Source organism: Microtus oregoni, unplaced genomic scaffold, assembly GCF_018167655.1.
Source record: "Microtus oregoni isolate MIOR12 unplaced genomic scaffold, Mior012 000034F_ref0000314, whole genome shotgun sequence".
In the NCBI taxonomy this organism is placed as follows: Eukaryota; Metazoa; Chordata; class Mammalia; order Rodentia; family Cricetidae; genus Microtus; species Microtus oregoni.
Genome location: NW_024543093.1, coordinates 12,078,368 through 12,096,259, shown reverse-complemented (window position 1 = coordinate 12,096,259; position 17,892 = coordinate 12,078,368). Strand labels below are relative to the sequence as shown.

Sequence of the window (17,892 nt, the reverse complement as noted above, 5' to 3'; positions counted from 1 at the left end):
AGGTGTGCTATTAAATCACTAGTGTAAGATTTTCCACTTTTTTTTTTATGTAGGCAGTTAGTGCTGTGAACTTTCCTCTTAGCCACACTGCTTTTATAGTGACCCATAGTTTTGGGACGCTTTGTTTTTATTGAATTCTAGGAAGTCTTTTTTAATTTCTTTATTTTTTTCTTGACTCAAGGGTGGCTTGATTGTGCACTGTTCAATTTTCATGAGTTTGTAGGCTTTCTGCAATTAGTGTTGTTGAATTCTAACTTTAAACCACAGTGATCTAGGGGGTTACTTTCTGTTGTCTGAGTTTCTGTTCTGCCCAGTTCCCACAGTCTTTAAGTCCCAAAGAAATCACACAGAGAGTCTACATGATAAACTGATTGACCTATTAGTTTAGGCTTCTTATTAACTCTTATAACTTATATTAACCCATTATTCTTATCTATGTTAGCCACATAGCTCGGTACCTATTTCAGCGGGGCAGGTCATATCTTCCTTCTCCTGTCTCTGGGCAGGACTGCAGAAGGACCTTCCTGCTTCCCAGAGTTCTCCTGTTCTCATTGCCCTGCCTCTACTTCCTGTCTGGTTGTCCCACCTATACTTCTTGCCTGGCTACTGGCCAATCAGCGTTTATTTGAAACATAATTTACAGAATACAGAATTACCCCATACCACTTCCCCCTCTTTTTTAAAAAAAAAAAAGGAAAAATATCTATAGTTCATTTTTTGGGAAAGTTGGCATAGTATTTCAGGCTACTTTCTGCTGGTTGGGGGCACTGTAATTTTATGGGGACCTAAAGAAAATTTTAAATTATTATCAAGTCCTGATATTATCAAGTATCCTCTGAGTCTTGATCATCTCAGGCAGAAGTCTTGAAGCTGTTCTGGATGTAGAACTCTGAAATCTGGGCCATCTGTTCCTACTAGAGATTTCTCAGGTGGTCTTCCTTGATCAAACCTGATTTTTCTTCACTCAGAATGAATCCACAACTTCTCATTTCCTGTGGAAACAAAAGCAAAATCTCTTCTCCAAAGTACATACCTTTTGACTTCAATTTTGAAGTTAAGGTGTTTTCAATATACCCATGTTGGATTAATTTAGCAGCATTTATAAACAAATATCTTTTAGCAGCTCTTGCTCCCTCCTCAGCATTCAAACAATTCAAAGAGAACATAATAACATACAGTATCTAGATTTTCTGTGTATTTCCCATCTTTATGTGACTTTACTTTAACTTCTATTTCTTTTATTTTTACTTTTAACTTTTGGCTTTTTGAGACAGGTTCTCTGTGTATCTTTGTCCTGCAACTCCCTCAGTAGACCAGGCTCTCCTTGAACTCACAGAGGTCCATCTGCCTCTGTCTTCCAAATGTTGGGATTAAAGATGTGTACCATCACACCACACCCAACTACTCTCTTTCTTTACTTTTTCTTTTAAGGAGTTTAACCTTTACCCTGAACATATTTTTTAGCACAATGTAAACCACTTAAAGGCTTTCTTCATCTTTGAATCTCTATTTATTGTATATATCTCTTTTTCTGACTACATGAGTCTTTAATTTGCTAAGCAATATGGAGAGGGTTAAAGCTGTGGCTTTGACGGCTAGATCCAGCCCATTCCTTAGTTTTCTGAGATCCCAGGCTCATGGCAGAGGTACCGGCTGTAGCCACATTTACTGCCACAACTCTATGGCATTTCAAGGTCCCTGCCAGCAAGCAAACTGCAACAATGTGCTCACAAACCACACTCAAATGCTCTGCAGTCAGACCACCTACCTGAAAGAGTCAGAGTTTGCCCTGGCAGGACGGCCCAGAAGGCCAGCATTTTAAAACAGTGTGGCGTTTTTCCTGCTATGGCTTAAAACAAAAAAGCATGTGGTCTGCTTTTATCAACACCATTTTAATGTCTTGTGATAAGACCTCTTTAAGAACTGCAAGGTTTTGCAACTAAAGCTGAGTCATGAAGCCTCTCTTAAATGAGAGTGCTTGCTTGCCTCTAGCAAGCAGAGCAGACCCAAGAAATTGCTGCTACCAAGAACCCATGCTTTATTCTTTTCTGTCTCGAATTACTTCTCTAGCTCTCTTCAGGCTTTAAGTGGATGCAGTTGTCCACACGGGTACCATTCTGTTGTCTGAGTTTTCTGTCCTGCCTGGATTCTGTCCTCCCACCAGGTCCCACAGCCAGTTAGCCCCAAAGAAAATCACACAGAGTGTCTGCATTAGTTAAGAACTGATTGGCTCATTAGCACAGGCTTCTTATTAACTCTTATAACTTATATTAGCCCATTATTCTAGAATATGTTAGCCATATGGCTTGGTACCTTTTTCAGGGTGGCAGGTCACATCTTCCTTCTTCCGTGTCTGGAAAGGACTCAGGAGGAATGGGCTTCCTTCTTCCCAGACTTATCCTGTTCTCATTGCCCTGCCTCTACTTCCTGTCTGGTTGTCCCACCTATACTTCTGGCCTGGCTACTGGCCAATCAGCATTTATTTAAAACATAATTGACAGAATACAGAATTGTTTCACACCAGTTACTCCTATTTTTTGTATCTGTTGAGGTTTGCTTTGTTACTGAGTATGTGGTTAATTTTAGAGAAGGTTCCCTGAGGTGCTGAGAAGTTATATTCTTTTGTGTTTGAGTAGAATCTTCTGTAGATGTCTGTTAAGTTCATTTGAGTCATGATATCTGTTAGTTCTCTTATTTCTCTGTTAAGCTTCTGTCTGGTTGACCTGTCCAGTGGTGAGAGTGAGATGTTGAAATCCTCTACTATCAGTGTGTGGAGTTTGATGTGTGATTTAAACTTTAGTAATGTTTCTTTTACATATGTGGGTGCTTTTGTATTTGAAGCATAGATGATCAGGATTTAGACTTCAACCTGATGGATTATTCCTCTTTTTTTTTCCAGCAGTACATTTACTTTATTTCTTTTTAAAATTTCTATTTATTTTTTTCACACAATATATCCCAATCACATTTTCCCCTTCCTCCACTGCTCCCAGAACTCCCCTTCATCAAGGCTGGGCAAGGCAACCCAGTAGGAGGAAAAGGATTTCAAGAGAAGCTCTTCAGTTTCATGAGGTCCCATTTATTAATTGTTGGTCTTAATGTCTGTACTATTGGTGTTCAGGAAGTTGTTCCCTGTGCCAATGCTTTTAACTCTATTTCCCACTCTTTCTTCTGTCATATTCAAGTGTGTCTGGTTTTATGTTGAGGCTTTTGATCCAGCTGGACTTGAGTTTTGTGCAGGGTGATAGATATGGATCTGTTTGCATTCTTCTACATGCAAATAGGTGTAGAAGATCAGTTAGACCAGTTGAAGGTGTTTTCTTTTTTCCATTGTATAATTCTGGCTACTTTATTAAAAATTGGGTGTCCATAGGTCTGTGAGTTTATATCTGGCTCTTCAGTTCTATCCCATTGATCAACTTGTTTGTTTTTTATGGCAATACCATGCAGTTTTTATTAATACCACTCTGGAGCACAGCTTGAAATCAGAGATGGTGATACCTTTGGGTATTCTACTATTGTTCGGGATTGTTTTAGCTATCCTTGGTTTTTTGTTTTCCTATATGAAGTCTAATATTGTCATTTCAATGTCTGTAAAGAATTGTGTTGGAATTTTGATGAGGATTGCATTGAATCTTTAGACTGCTTTTGGTATGATGGCCATTTTTACTAAGTTAAATCTACTGATCCGTGAACATGAGAGATCTTCCCATTTTTTGATGTCTTTTTCAATTTCTTTCTTTAAATTATTGATTTTTTGCCATATAAATTTTTCACTTAGCAATACATTTTCTATGCACACATTTTCCAGGAAAATCTCCGTTGAGCTTTGGTCCCTTCTTTACACAGTATTGACAGTCGGTACTTTCTTTTAAACACCCTAACGTCTCTAACATATATCTCACCCTGCTTCACAATAGGAAAGTTGGTTTCAGCTTCTTGTTGAGATGACCAAAAATTTCCCAGAAGCTAGGTTTCTTTCTTCAGAATATCCATAGTCATCCTTTGGGATTATTCCTCTTATGTAAATAAAGTGTCCTTCTTCATACCTTCTGATTGATTTTAGTTTGGATATTAGGATAGCTTACAGCTACTTGGTTTTTGGGTTCATTTGCTTGAAAATTTGTTTCCTTACCCTTTATTCTGAGGTAGTAACTGTCTTTGAGGTTGAGGTGTGTTTCTTTTATACAGCAGAATGATGGATCCTGCTTACGTATCCATTCTCTTAGTTTGTGTGTTTTTATAGGTGAGTTGAGTTCATTGATTTTTAAGAGATATTAATGATTGTTAATTCCTGTGATTTTTCACTGGTAGTGTTTGTGTGTTTCCCTTATTTGGGGTTTGTTGGTATGAGGTTATCTGTTGTCTGTGTTTTTGTGGGTACAGTTAGCTTCCTTTGGGTTAGAGTTTTCCTTTCTGTAGGGATGATTTGTGGATAGGTCTTCTTTAAATCTGGTTTTGTCATGAACTATCTTGTTTTCTCCATCGATGGCAATTGAAAGCTTTGCTGGGTAGAGTAGTCTGGGCTTCCATCTGTGGTCTCTTAGTGTCTATAGCACATCTGTCCAGCACCTTCTGGCTTTCATGGTTTCCATTGAGAAGTCAGGTGTAACTCTGATAGGTCTGCCTTTATATGTTACTTGACCTTTTTCCTTTGCAGCTCTTAATATTCTTTCTTTCTTCTTATGTTTTGTGTTTTGATTATTTTATGGTGAGGGGAATTTTTTTGGCCAGTATATTTGGTGTTCCGTGGGCTTCTTGTACCTTCATAGGGATATCCTTCTTTAGGTTGGGAAAGTTTTCTTCTATGATTTTGTTGAATATATTTTCTCAGCCTTTGAGCTGGAGCTCTCCCTCTTCTACCCCTATTATTCTTAGGTTTGGTCTTTTCATGGTGTCCCAGATTTCCTAGGGTTTTTGTTAAGAATTTGTTGGATTTGATTTTTCTTTAACCGATGAATCTATTTATTCTATAGTATCTTGAACACCTGAGATTATTTCTTCCACCTCTTGTATTCTGTTGATTATGCTTGCCTCTGTAGTTCCTGTTCATTTACTCAGATTTTCCATATCCAAAATTACCTTGGTTTGTGTTTTCTTTATTTTCTCTATTTCAGTCTTCAAGTCTTGAACTGTTTGAACTGTCTGATTCACCTGTTTGGTTGTTTTTTCTTGGTTTTCTTTGAGAGATTTATTGATTTCTCCAATTTTTTTTGTCTTTTTCTTTATTTCTTTAAGGGAGTTTTTCATTTCCTCTTTAAAGGTTTCCATTATCCTCATGAAGTTACATTTAAATCATTTTCTTCTACTTCTTCTTGGCTAGGATGTTCAAGTCTTCGTGTTGTATGACCACTGGGTTTTGATGTTTCCATGTTGCTTTTTAGGTTGTTAAGTGAATTCTTGGCATTGATGCCTACCAATCTCTTCCTTTACTTGGTTCTGGCAGTATCTTTGCCACTTTATCCAATTCCTGCAGTGGCTATCTGTGTCTTTGGGAGCTGTTCTTGGTCTGCTGTGTACTGTTGCTGTCTGTGTCTCAGGGAGCCACTGGACTCTCTCTTGGTTCACTCTGCTGTCACAACCTGTGCTTCAGAGTTTTACCCTGTGTAGTTGCAGCATCTTGGTCCTCTTGTGTACTAGCAGGCTATGTTTCAGAGTTCCACTGAGGTTGTGGGGGATAGGAGAGTTGGGGGCAGAGTGGGACTTGTAGCTTGCAGGGTCTGATCAGTGGGGTCAGGGTGTTGGAGCAGCCTACCTGCAGCTGTATATCATTTTCTTATGTTCTTTATATGTTTTGGATATTAGTCCCACATTGGTTGTGAAGTTGGTAAAAGACCTTCCCCATTCTGTATGCTTATGCTTTGTCTCACAGAAGTTTTTCAGTTTCATGAGTTTCTATTTATTTACCTGTTTCCTTTGAGGTCTTTAATCTTTTTGGAGTTGAGTCTCATGCAGGGTGATAAGTACAGATCTATTTGCATTTTCCCACATGTAGACATCCAGTTTGACCAACACCATTTATTTATTCTGTTGGTGAAGCTTGCCACTCGAATTCCTATTCAAATTCTTCATTTTTTTATTTCCAGAATTCCCCCAATTTGGGGAATTTTCTGTTTACTTACACTGATTTTATTTCCTTTTTCACATTTTGAACAGTTTCATTCTTTTTCTTCCACTATATATCTGTGTTTTCCTGGATTTCTTTAAAGGATCTATTCATTTCCTCTTTAAGACTGTCTATCATCTTTATACAGGCTGTGTAAGTCCCTCCTATCTTGTGTTTCAGCCATGTTGGAATTTTCAGGGCCTGTTGTAGTATGGTTTCTGGGCTCTAGAAAAGATGCATTGTCTTGCCTGTTATTGATTGTGTTTTTAAACCCTGGTGTGTAGACACCTGAGACTAAAATGATTATAGATCTAGGTACTGGTATCTGATTTTCAGGGGTTTTTTCATTTTGTTTTCTTAGGTTGGTGTTCCTTGTTTTATGTTTCCTCTCTGGGTTTTAGGAGAGTGTGGCAGTTATGTGCTGCCTGGTAGAAAATTTTCTGCAGACCTACAGATGTGGCCACTGGGGCTCCAGATGAAATGTGTTGCTGAGTATTGGGAGCTGACACTTAGGAGTGGGGATAAGGCATGAGCCTGAGAAGGTTCACAAGAGGGAGGAAAGCAGAGTGTTCAGCCAGAATCTGCTTAGTCTCCTTGGAATAAAGTCAGAGAGTGAAGAGAGGTTACCCCAGAAGGTCTGCTGCAGAGCTAGGCCTGAGACGGGAGGGAATGTACCTGAGGAAATGAAAAGAGAGGAGACCTGCAGTCAACATGCCTGCTTCTCTAACTGCTCAGCTGGTGTGTGTAGTCATAATTAATGAGGTTGGGGGTCAAAATGTAGTCATAATCAATGAGAGGTCCATGATAGCCTTGGATAAAGGATAACAAGTATTTATTTGGGGGAAAACTCACATTAAGATTAGAGGGCTGCTGTTATCTGTGGGCATTGGAAGCTGCTAACAGAACTCAAACCACGCACGCAAACGAGCATCCTTCCTGTCTGTGCTTATCAGTCCACATGGAGTACCTCAGACCATGCTCTAATGGGCCAGTACCCAGAAGTCTACTGGTTGAATGAATTCCCACAACAGGTGTGTTCCCAGGGAATGCCTGCTAGTGTTAGATGCTGGGGTGATGGAATGAACGGGATAAAAGAACATTGGAAGAGAAGATCTTCCTGAGCTATTGGGTCAGGGGTCAGAGAGTAAAGGAAGATTGCATCTGGTGTTTGGCTACAGAGCTGGAGAGGGGCGGGATGGTGAGACTAGGGGACTGAATCTGGGGGACCAAAAGGAAAGGTGAAGTTCTGTAGTCAGCCTCCCCGCTTCCCTGGAAGAAGTGCACATAACAATTTTCAAAGTCAAAAATCTCAGGCATTTTTATTTCAAATTCCATTCTCCATGACCTCCCAGGCCCTGAACAATAGTTACCCACCCATCTCTAATGGTGAAACTTGCCTCTTCCACACCTTTCTATGCCTCCCTCCCCAAATGACTCTGATTGAGTCACTAATCACAGTCCCCTCTTATGGGGCATGAGATTGGCACACAGTGACCACCTTTCCCCTCTTCAGTAAAGAGAACTGGAGAACCTTGTACATGTGATGTGAACTTGTAGTCACCAACAGAAGTTTATCATGAAAATTGAGTCTGGGTGTCAAAATTCTTTCTGAGATATACAAGAAAACAAACATGCCAATGAACTCTCGTTAAAATCACTTCTTGAGCCTGGAGAAGTCGAACAGTTTACAGAGAGCTTGCCTGGCATGCAGATGTCCTCACTCCAGTACCAACACCACATACGTTGCACACTGACATGGTAATACATGTTTGTAATCCTAGCACTGGAGAAGTAGAGTAAAGAGGATCAGAAGTTCAAAGTCAGCAAAGCCACTCTGGGCCACGTGAGACCATCTCAAAACAAAAATACAACAAAGTATATATTGCTCTATCATAAATCAACAAAAACCAGCTTGTTGTTCTACTTAAACAAACTTGGAAGACATCTGCTTTTCAGTAGGGTTAGTAACCAATCATTAATAGTTCCGTTTCTTAACTTCTGAAGAAGGCACCAAAAGTGTCAGTGTTTAATTCTGCCCTTTCCCCTTTGGATTTGAGGCACTGTCCCTGACATACTCAGAAGCAGCTTGGGAAATCAGTAAAGTATTGGTCAACACACCTTTGCCTTAACATGGACCTTAAATATGTTTTCTTCTAAGTTATGCCTTAACCAAAGAATAAAATCACAGATTAGTTTGGGTGTAGAAAACATCCCCCTTTAGCCTGGCTGATGGGGTTCATTCTTATGTCAAAGCAATTAATTCAGAAAAGTGCTGAATTTAATTTTTTAATCCAAATGTGAATTTTAACATGGGTTCCTTTGGCAGTCCTCTCATTTCTGAATTTAGAACCCTTTGGTAATTTCCTAAATACTTATTTCTATTTGAAATATCATCCCGGTCAGCACAAGGATCTTGTATGGATCTTGTATGTGTCTTTTTTTTTCCTTTTTTTTTTATTGAGAAAAGGAAAAAAAAAGTATCCGCCTCCTCCCAGCCTCCCATTTCCCCCACTCCTCCCACCCTTCTCCCCCTCCCCCAAACTCCTCTCCCCCTCCCTCTCCAGTCCATAGAGCAGTCAGGGTTCCCTGCCCTGTGGAAAGTCCAAGGTCCGCCCCCTTCCGTCCATGTCTAGGAAGGTGAACATCCAAACTGGCTAGGCTCCCACAAAGCCAGAACATGAAGTAGGATCAAAACCCCGTGCCATTGTCCTTGGCTTCTCATCAGCCCTCATTGTTCACCATGTTCAGAGAGTCCGGTTTTATCCCATGCTTTTTCAGTCACAGTCCAGCTGGCCTTGGTGAACTCCCAATAGATCAGCTCCACTGTCTTAGTGGGTGGGTGCACCCCTCGTGGTCCTGACTTCCTTGCTCATCTTCTCCCTCCTTCTGCTCCTCATTGGGACCTTGGGAGATCAGACCAGTGCTCCAGTGTGGGTCTCTGTCTCTATCTCCATCCATCACCAGATGAATGTTCTATGGTGGTATGCAAGATATTCGTCAGTATTGCTATAGGATAGGGTCATTTCAGGTTCCCTATCCTCAGCTGCCCAAGGGACTAACAAGGGACATCACCATGGGCTCCTGGGTGCCACTCTAGGGTCAAGTCTCTTGCCAACCCTAAAGTGGCTCCCTTAACTAAGATTTGTGCTTCCGTGCTCCCCTGTCCAACCTTCCTTTATCCCAATCCTCCTGTTTCCCAAAGTTCCCCCCCTCCTTCCCTTCTAACCTTTCTGTCCCCATCTCTCCTTACCCCCATCCCACCCCACTCCCAAGATCCCAACTTTCTCCCCGGCAATTTTGTCTACTTCCCATAGCCAAGAGGATAACTATATGTATTTCCTTGAGTACACCTTCTTATTTAGTTTCTTTAGGTTCACCAATTGTAGTCTCCGCAACCCTTATTTATGGCTAGAAACCAATTATGAGTGAGTACATCCCATGTTCATCTTTTTGGGTCTGGGATACCTCACTCAGGATAGTGTTTTCTATTTCCATCCATTTGCATGCAAAATTCGAGAAGTCATTGTTTTTTACCGCAGCATAGTACTCTAATGTGTATATATTCCATACTTTCTTCATCCATTCTTCCATTGAAGGGCATCTAGGTTGTTTCCAGGTTCTGGCTATTACAAATAAAACTGCTGTGAACATAGTTGAACAAATGCTTCTGTCATATGATAGGGCATCTCTTGGGTATATTCCCAAGAGTGGTATTGCTGGGTCCAGGGGTAGGTTGATCCCGAATTTCCTGAGAAACCGAAACACTGATTTCCACAGTGGTTGCACAAGATTGCATTCCCACCAGCAATGGATGAGGGTACCCCTTCCTCCACAGCCTCTCCAGCACAGGATATCATTGGTGTTTTTGACTTTAGCCATTCTGACAGGTGTAAGATATCTCAAAGTGGTTTTGATTTGCATTTCCCTGATTGCTAAGGAAGTTGAGCATGACCTTAAGTGTCTTTTGGCCATTTGAACTTCTTCTGTTGAGAATTCTCTGTTCAGTTCAGTGCCCCATTTTTTAATTGGGTTAATTAGCCTTTTAAAGTCTAGTTTCTTGAGTTCTCTATATATTTTGGAGATCAGACCTTTGTTGCGGGGTTGGTGAAGATCTTCTCCCAGTCAGTAGGTTGCCTTTTTGTCTTGGTGACAGTGTCCTTTGCTTTACAGAAGCTTCTCAGTTTTAGTAGGTCCCATTTATTCAATGTTGCCCTTAATATCTGTGCTGCTAGGGTTATACATAGGAAGCGATCTCCTGTGCGAGTCTGTTTTAGGGTACTTCCCACTTTCTCTTCTATCAGGTTCAGTGTGTTCGGGCTGATATTGAGGTCTTCAATCCATTTGGACTTGAGTTTTGTGCATGGTGATAGATATGGGTCAATTTTCATTCTTCTACAGGTTGACATCCAGTTGTGCCAGCACCATTTGTTGAAGATGCTTTCTTTCTTCCATTGTATACTTTTAGCTCCTTTATCAAAAATGAGGTGTTAATAGGTTTGTGGGTTAAAATCCGGGTCTTCTATTCAATTCCATTGGTCGACTTCTCTGTTTTTATGCTAGTACCACACTGTTTTCATTACTGTAGCTCTATAATAGAGTTTGAAGTCAGGGATGGTAATGCCTCCAGAAGATCCTTTATTGTATAGGATTGTTTTGGCTATCCTGGGTTTTTTGTTTTTCCATATAAAGTTGATTATTGTCCTCTCCAGATCTGTGAAGAATTTTGATGGGATCTTGATGGGGATTGCATTGAATCTATAAATTGCCTTAGGTAGAATTGCCATTTTTACTATGTTGATCCTCCCAATCCAAGAGCAAGGGAGGTTCATCCATTTTCTGGTATCTTCTTCAATTTCTTTCTTCAATGCCTTAAAGTTCTTGTCAAATAGATCTTTCACTTCCTTGGTTAGATTTACCCCAAGATATTTTATGCTGTTTGTGGCTATCGTGAATGGTGAAGCTTCTCTGATTTCCCTCTCTGCTTCCATATCCTTTGTGTATAAGAGGGCGACTGATTTTTTGGAGTTGATCTTGTATCCTGCCACATTACTAAAGCTGTTTATCAGCTGTAAAAGTTCTTTGGTGGAGTTTTGGGGGTCGCTTAAGTACACTATCATATCATCTGCAAATAACGAAAGTTTAACTTCTTCCTTTCCAATTCGAATCCCCTTGATCCCATTATGTTGTCTTATTGCTATTGCTAGAACTTCAAGCACTATATTGAAGAGGTATGGCGAGAGTGGACAGCTTTGTCGTGTTCCTGAGTTTAGTGGGATGTCTTTGAGTTTCTCTCCGTTTAATTTGATGTTAGCTGTTGGCTTGCTGTATATAGATTTTATTATATTTAGGTATCCCTAATCTCTCCAATACTTTTATTATAAATGGATGTTGAATTTTATCAAATGCCTTTTCAGCATCTAATGAGATGATCATATGGTTTTTTTCTTTCAGTTTATTTATATGCTGAATTACATTGATAGATTTTCGTATGTTGAACCATCCCTGCATCTCTGGAATGAAGCCTACTTGATCATAATAGATAATTTTTCTAATGTGTTCTTGGATTCGATTTGCCAGTATTTTGTTGAGGATTTTTGCGTCGATGTTCATGAGTGAGATTGGCCTGTAGTTCTCTTTCCTGGTTGGGTCTTTGTGTGGTTTTGGTATCAGAGTAACTGTAGCTTCATAAAAGGTATTAGGTAATGACCCTTCTGTTTCTATATTGTGGAATACATTAAGGAGTATAGGTATTAGGTCTTCTTGGAAGTTCTGGTAGAATTCTGCATTGAAACCATCTGGTCCTGGGCCTTTTTTGGTAGGGAGGTTTTTGATAACAGCTTCTAATTCTTCGCGACTAACAGGTCTGTTTAGATTGTTCACCTGGTCCTGGTTTAACTTTGGTATATGGTATTTATCTAAAAAAGTGTCCATTTCTTTTACATTTTCCAGTTTTGTGGCATACAGGCTTTTGTAGTAAGATCTAATGACTCTCTGAATTTCCTCTGTGTCTGTGGTTATGTCCCACTTTTCATTTCTGACCTTATTAATTTGCGTATTCTCTCTCTGCCATTTGATTAGTTTGGATAGGGGTTTTATCAATCTTGTTGATTTTCTCCAGGAACCAGCTTTTTGTTTCATTGATTCTTTGGATTGTTTTCTGTGTTTCTATTTTGTTGATTTCAGCTCTCAGTTTGATTATTTCCAGTCTCCTACTCCTCCTAGGTGAGTCTGCTTCTTTTTTTTTCAAGAGCTTTCAGGTGGGCTGTTAAGTCTCCAATATGTGCTTTCTCTGTTTTCTTTAAGTGGGCACTTAGTGCTATGAACTTTCCTCTTAGGACTGCTTTCATAGTGTCCCATAAGTTCGAGTATGTTGTTTCTTTATTTTCATTGAATTCAAGGAAGACTTTAATTTCTTTCTTTATTTCTTCCTTAATCCAGGTATGGTTCAGTAGTTGACTGTTCAGTTTCCATGAGTTTGTAGACTTTCTGAGGGTAGCATTGTTGTTGAATTCTAACTTTAATCCATGGTGATCTGATAAGACACAGGTGCTTACTAATATTTTTTTGTAACTGTGTAAGTTAGCTCTGCTACCGAGTATGTGGTCAATTTTCGAGAAGGTTCCATGAGCTGCAGAGAAGAAGGTATATTCTTTCCTCTTTGGGTGGAATAATCTATTGATGTCTGTTAAGTCCATTTGTTTCATTACCTCCATTAATTCTCTTATTTCTCTGTTAGGTTTCTGATTGATTGACCTGTCCATTGGTGAGAGAGGAGTGTTGAAGTCTCCTACTATTAGTGTGTGTGGTTTGATGGCTGCCTTCAGTTTTAGTAATGTTTCTTTTACGTACGTGGGTGCTTTTATATTAGGGGCGTAGATATTCAGGATTGAGACTTCATCCTGATGAATTGTTCCTGTTATGAGTATAAAATGTTCCTCTCCATCTCTTCTGATTGATTTAAGTTTGAAGTCAACTTTGTTAGAAATTAGTGTGGCCACACCTGCTTGTTTCTTAGGTCCATTTGCTTGATAAGCCTTTTTCCCAGCCCTTTACTCTGAGTAGGTGCCTGTCTTTGTGGTTGAGGTGTGTTTCTTGTAAACAGCAGAATGTTGGATCCTGTTTTCTTATCCAATCTCTTAGCCTGTGCCTTTTTATAGGTGAGTTGAGCCCATTGACATTAAGTGATATTAATGACCAGTGGTTGTTAACTCCGGTCACTTTTTTAGTCATAGGGTTTGTGTGTTTCCCTTCTTTGAGTTGCGCTGGTGAAGGGTCTCTAGATGTCTGAGTTATTGTGGTCATCGTTGGACTCCTTGGTTAGTGATTTTCCCTCTATTATTTTCTGTAAGGCGGGATTTGTGGCTACGTATTGTTTAAATTTGTTTTTATCCTGGAAAACTTTGTTTTCTCCATTTATAGTGAACGAAAGCATGGCTGGGTACAGTAGTCTGGGCTTGCATCCATGGTCTCTTAGTTTTTGCAGTACATCCATCCAGGACCTTCTGGCTTTCATGGTTTCCATAGAGAAGTCAGGTGTAAGTCTGATAGGTTTACCTTTATAAGTAACTTGGCCTTTTTCCTTTGCGGCTCTTAATATTCTTTCTTTATTCTGTATGCTTTGTGTTTGATTATTATATGGCGAGGGGATGTTTTTCTTTGATCCAGCCTATTCGGTGTTCTGTATGCTTCTTGAACCTTCATAGTTACATCTTTCTTCAGGTTGGGAAAGTTTTCTTCTATAATTTTATTAAGTATATTTTCCGGACCGTTGAGCTGCACTTCTTCTCCTCCTTCTACTCCAATTATTCTTAGGTTTGGTCTTTTTATTGTGTCCCATATTTCCTGAATGTTTTGTGATAAGAGTTTGTTGGACTTGCTGTTTTCTTTGATCAGTGCGTTTATTTTCTCTATGTTATCTTCAGAATCTGAAATTCTTTTTCTATCTCTTATATTCTGCTGGTTATGCTTGTTTCTGTAGTCTCTATTCGTTTACCTAGTTTTCCATGTCCAGCCGGCCCTCTGTTTGTGTTTTCTTCTTTGCCTCCATTTCAGTTTTCAAGTCATGAATTGTTTCCATTATCTGCTTGATTGTTTTTCCTTGGTTTCCTAGGGTATCATTCACTGATTTACTCAATTCCTCAAACTTTCTGTTATACTTCTCATCCATTTCTATAAGGGCGTTTTTTTGTATGCTGTTTAAGGGCCTCTATCACTTTCATAAAGTCAGTTTTTTCTACTTCTTCTTGATTAAGGTGTTCATGTCCTCCTGTTGTGAGGTCGCTGGGTTCTGGTGGTTTCATGTTGTTTTTCAGATTGTTGGGTGAATTCTTGCATTGTCGCCTGCCCATCTTTTCCTCCGAATGCTCCCCTATGGATCTTCTCTTACAGGATCAGTTCTTCTTGCCCACTGATGTACCTTCCCACTGATGTCACTCCCCAGTGATGTTTCTCCTGGTGTCCAGATTGGATCTCTGTGCTGCTTGGGTAGCTCGCAAACAAAGGGCCCATCCTGCTTGCTGCAGGCAGGCTATGGAGACAAAGGAACTACCGCCCTCCCCTTTGCCCTCCCGATTCGGGTTCGGTCCCAGCGCCCAAGCAGGCTGAGCTGGGAGGTGCTATGCTGCCAAAGAGGGGAGGGAGGAAGGGAGACAGGGGGTGGGGGGAATCTGGATGTAAGCTGGATGGGATAGGAAGAAAGAGGAGGTATTGGGCAGTATAGCCCCTGCAGGATGACCAGAAGGTGTAGGAGGGAAGAGGAACATCTGAATTCCCTGTTCCCGGCTGCTGCCACACTCACTCACCCCAATGATGTCTCTCCCGGTGCCCAGATCGAAACTCCGTGCTGCTTGGGTAGCTCGCAAACAAAGGGCTTGTATGTGTCTTGATTAAAGGTGCTTAAATATGACAATATTTTCAGAAAGTAACCTTGAATACCCCAAATTCCTGTCCTCTGGGTGGGAACCCATAGTAATTTCTAGAAAGATGAGTGTCCTGCTTTGGAGAGAAGCCTCAGGATGGCACCTGGGAAGGGGCACCGTAAGGAGGCTACCAGCAGAAAGACGTCCTCAAGGAAGGGGTACCACTCAAGAAGGTTATAGACTGAGGTCCTAGGAATCAGTTCCCTCCACAAACCCCAGGGAAGCCCATCCAGAGGATCAGCTGAGAGGACCAACCTGGAGCCTTAGAGCCAGAGTGCATCATCTTGAGTGAGCTATGCTGTATTGAGATCCTGAGGTTTCCTTATTCTCTTCTGTCTCAGACACATCCCCTCATTTGTTTCCACAGAGATCACCCCAGATGGGGCGCCTCCAACACAGCCCTAGCAAGATGGCTGCCTCCTGCCTACGAAGATGGCTTCAGTCAGCCCAGAGGCTGGAACCCTGACTTCTTATACCATGGCTTCCCACTACCCCCAGTTGGTACTCATTTAGAACTTATCAGTGGGACAGGGACAGATTTTCCATGATGCTGACATACTCCCTACAGCCTTGGAAAGCAAGGGCAACTACTGGGATGATTTTGCATCCTTAGGAACTCATATAACACCTTGTGTTCCCAAACTTTCTCAGAAGCTGGAACCCTGAGGTGTAAGACCTATTTGTGCAGCTGAAGGTTAGCCACAGCCAGCTAGCAAGGAGAGCAACTGAGATTTAACGTTACTGTCATCTAATTTGACACCTTCCCCTGGATAAGCACTTTAATATTCTCAAATCAATTCTTCTACTCATTGGTAGAAGACAAGATGCAGCCAGAGACGCATTCACTAATGAATTCACTCCTGTACACTACATATATACAGATGCTGGCTACCATTTTACTATCAGAGGCATATTTATTTGGGACACACATTTATTTCCTACTGGTCCTTTGGTCCAACATGGACCACTGGATCCATTGTTCTACTTCATCAAAGCATGGTTCATTTTGTCTCTAGTTTGACTCCTCATGTCAATGGATAGGTCAACATTTGTTTTTAAGCTACATTCCACAACAGAATTATGGGAGTCCCCTCTGTATGCAGTGATTACCATTAATGAATAAAGAAACTGCTTTGGGCCTATAGCAGAGCTATAGAGGAATAGAGCTAGGCAGGAAAAACTAAGCTGAATGCTGGGAGGAAGGAGGCAGAGTCAGGGAGAAGCTATGTAGCCCCACAGGAGCCAGATGGAACTTTACCAGGTAAGCCACAGCCACGTGGCAATACACAGATTAATAGAAATGGGTTAAATTAATATGTAAGAGTCAGCCAATAAGAAGCAAGAGCTAATGGGCCAAGCAGTGATTTAATTAATATGGTTTCTGTGTGATTATTTTGGTTTTGGGCAGCTGGGACGAACAAGTGGCCTCCTCCTACAAGAGAATTCTCAAAATGTATTCCATCTGGTACTCAGCTCAGCATAGAGAAAATCAGGACCAGGAGGGAGAGGCTGACCCAGTTAGCTGTGGGCTGACACCTTTACCATCACAAAGCTCTCCAGTAGTTTTTCAGTTTTTTTTCAGGTGTCTTTTTATTGAGAGGACCAAGTTTTCCTAGCAGTTAGTGGGGGCCATCAGATGGAGTTGGGTACCAAGGTTCACTGAGAAAGCATGCTATTCCTGTCTACGCGTAAACAAGATGTTTCTCTTGCCTCTCATGTGTTTGCCATTGGACCAGTTCAAATCCTAAAGTCTCCTGAGTCCTGTGCTGATACTAAGATTCTACAAATTCTTGTCTGTTTACATATAATATTATTTATAAGAATCAGCACCCAAGTATGTTTATGTGTAGCCTGTTCATTTGTTAAGCTTATTCTAACAGTAATCCAAGTTTACAGGCTCATAGTAATAAAAATTTTTTAACTCCAGTTCTGTAAGCCAAAAGCAAGGCCTCTCAGAACCATGCCCTTTTAAAGGTCCTTGGGGGGAAAACCCATCTCTTTGACTTTTCTGGATCCTTTGTGGATGGGATACTGAGGGCCAAAGCCCAGTGCTTTGCACATGCAAGGCAGGTGCTTTTACCACAGAAACATCTCTTGAGCCTCATCTTTTCTAAGTACTAAAGGCTGCTCACACTCTTGCTTTTATGGCTCTCCGGCCACATAGCAATGTGGTATCTCTCCAAGTCTTCCACCCCAAGCCCCAACTCTTGACCACAGTCAAGAAGGCTCTCAAAACATAAAGACTCATGTGGTGAGGATATTCTTGAAAACCTGTAACAATCTCTGTATCCCAAGGTCTTTGATCTAACCACACATGCAGGTTATATATTTTAAAGCAGACATATTTGGAGGTGTTCTTTTACCCATCACAATCTACTTTCTGATCCCCAGAGGCTCACATCTATCCATCCATGGGTGCCCACACCATAGGTCCCACTTCTGTCCCAGCACTCAAGGTCTAGTGTCCAACCCAGATCTTACCATTGGAGGTCACTGAAGTCACACAGGGGGAGGTTCTGGGTGGGACTCACCTAGGAACAAATTCTCTTCCATACCTGTGGCTGGCAAAATGGCTCACCTGGTAAAAGTGCTTGTCATGCAAGTTTGAGTTTAGCTCCCAGGACCCCATAGTGGAAAGAGAGAATCGACCTATGAATTAAGCAAAGCTTCTTCCTGTTCCCAAAATCCATCTTCCTTACAGTCCTGGTAATAGTCAGCACTGTCCTGGGGCAGGGAGGAAGGAAAGGAACAGAAAAGAATGGCTGCTCCTCAATGGTGGGGAGATCAGGGACTAAGACCTTGGTCAGAACCCTGTAGTTGAGGGCTGAGTCATGGGCTATCTGTGCTCTTCACACACCTTCCCACAAA

At 41.0% G+C, this 17,892-nt stretch overlaps 1 protein-coding gene across 1 annotated transcript in view; it reads left to right on the top strand.

Annotated features, from left to right (window-relative positions):
• Tpo (thyroid peroxidase) overlaps positions 1-17,892 on the top strand; it is an 81,693-nt gene that overhangs the window by 27,168 nt on the left and 36,633 nt on the right. The window contains exon 6 of the mRNA XM_041630162.1: positions 15,392-15,521. Within this exon, the coding sequence (XP_041486096.1) occupies positions 15,392-15,521 (130 nt within the window). The remainder of the gene's footprint in view (positions 1-15,391; positions 15,522-17,892) is intronic.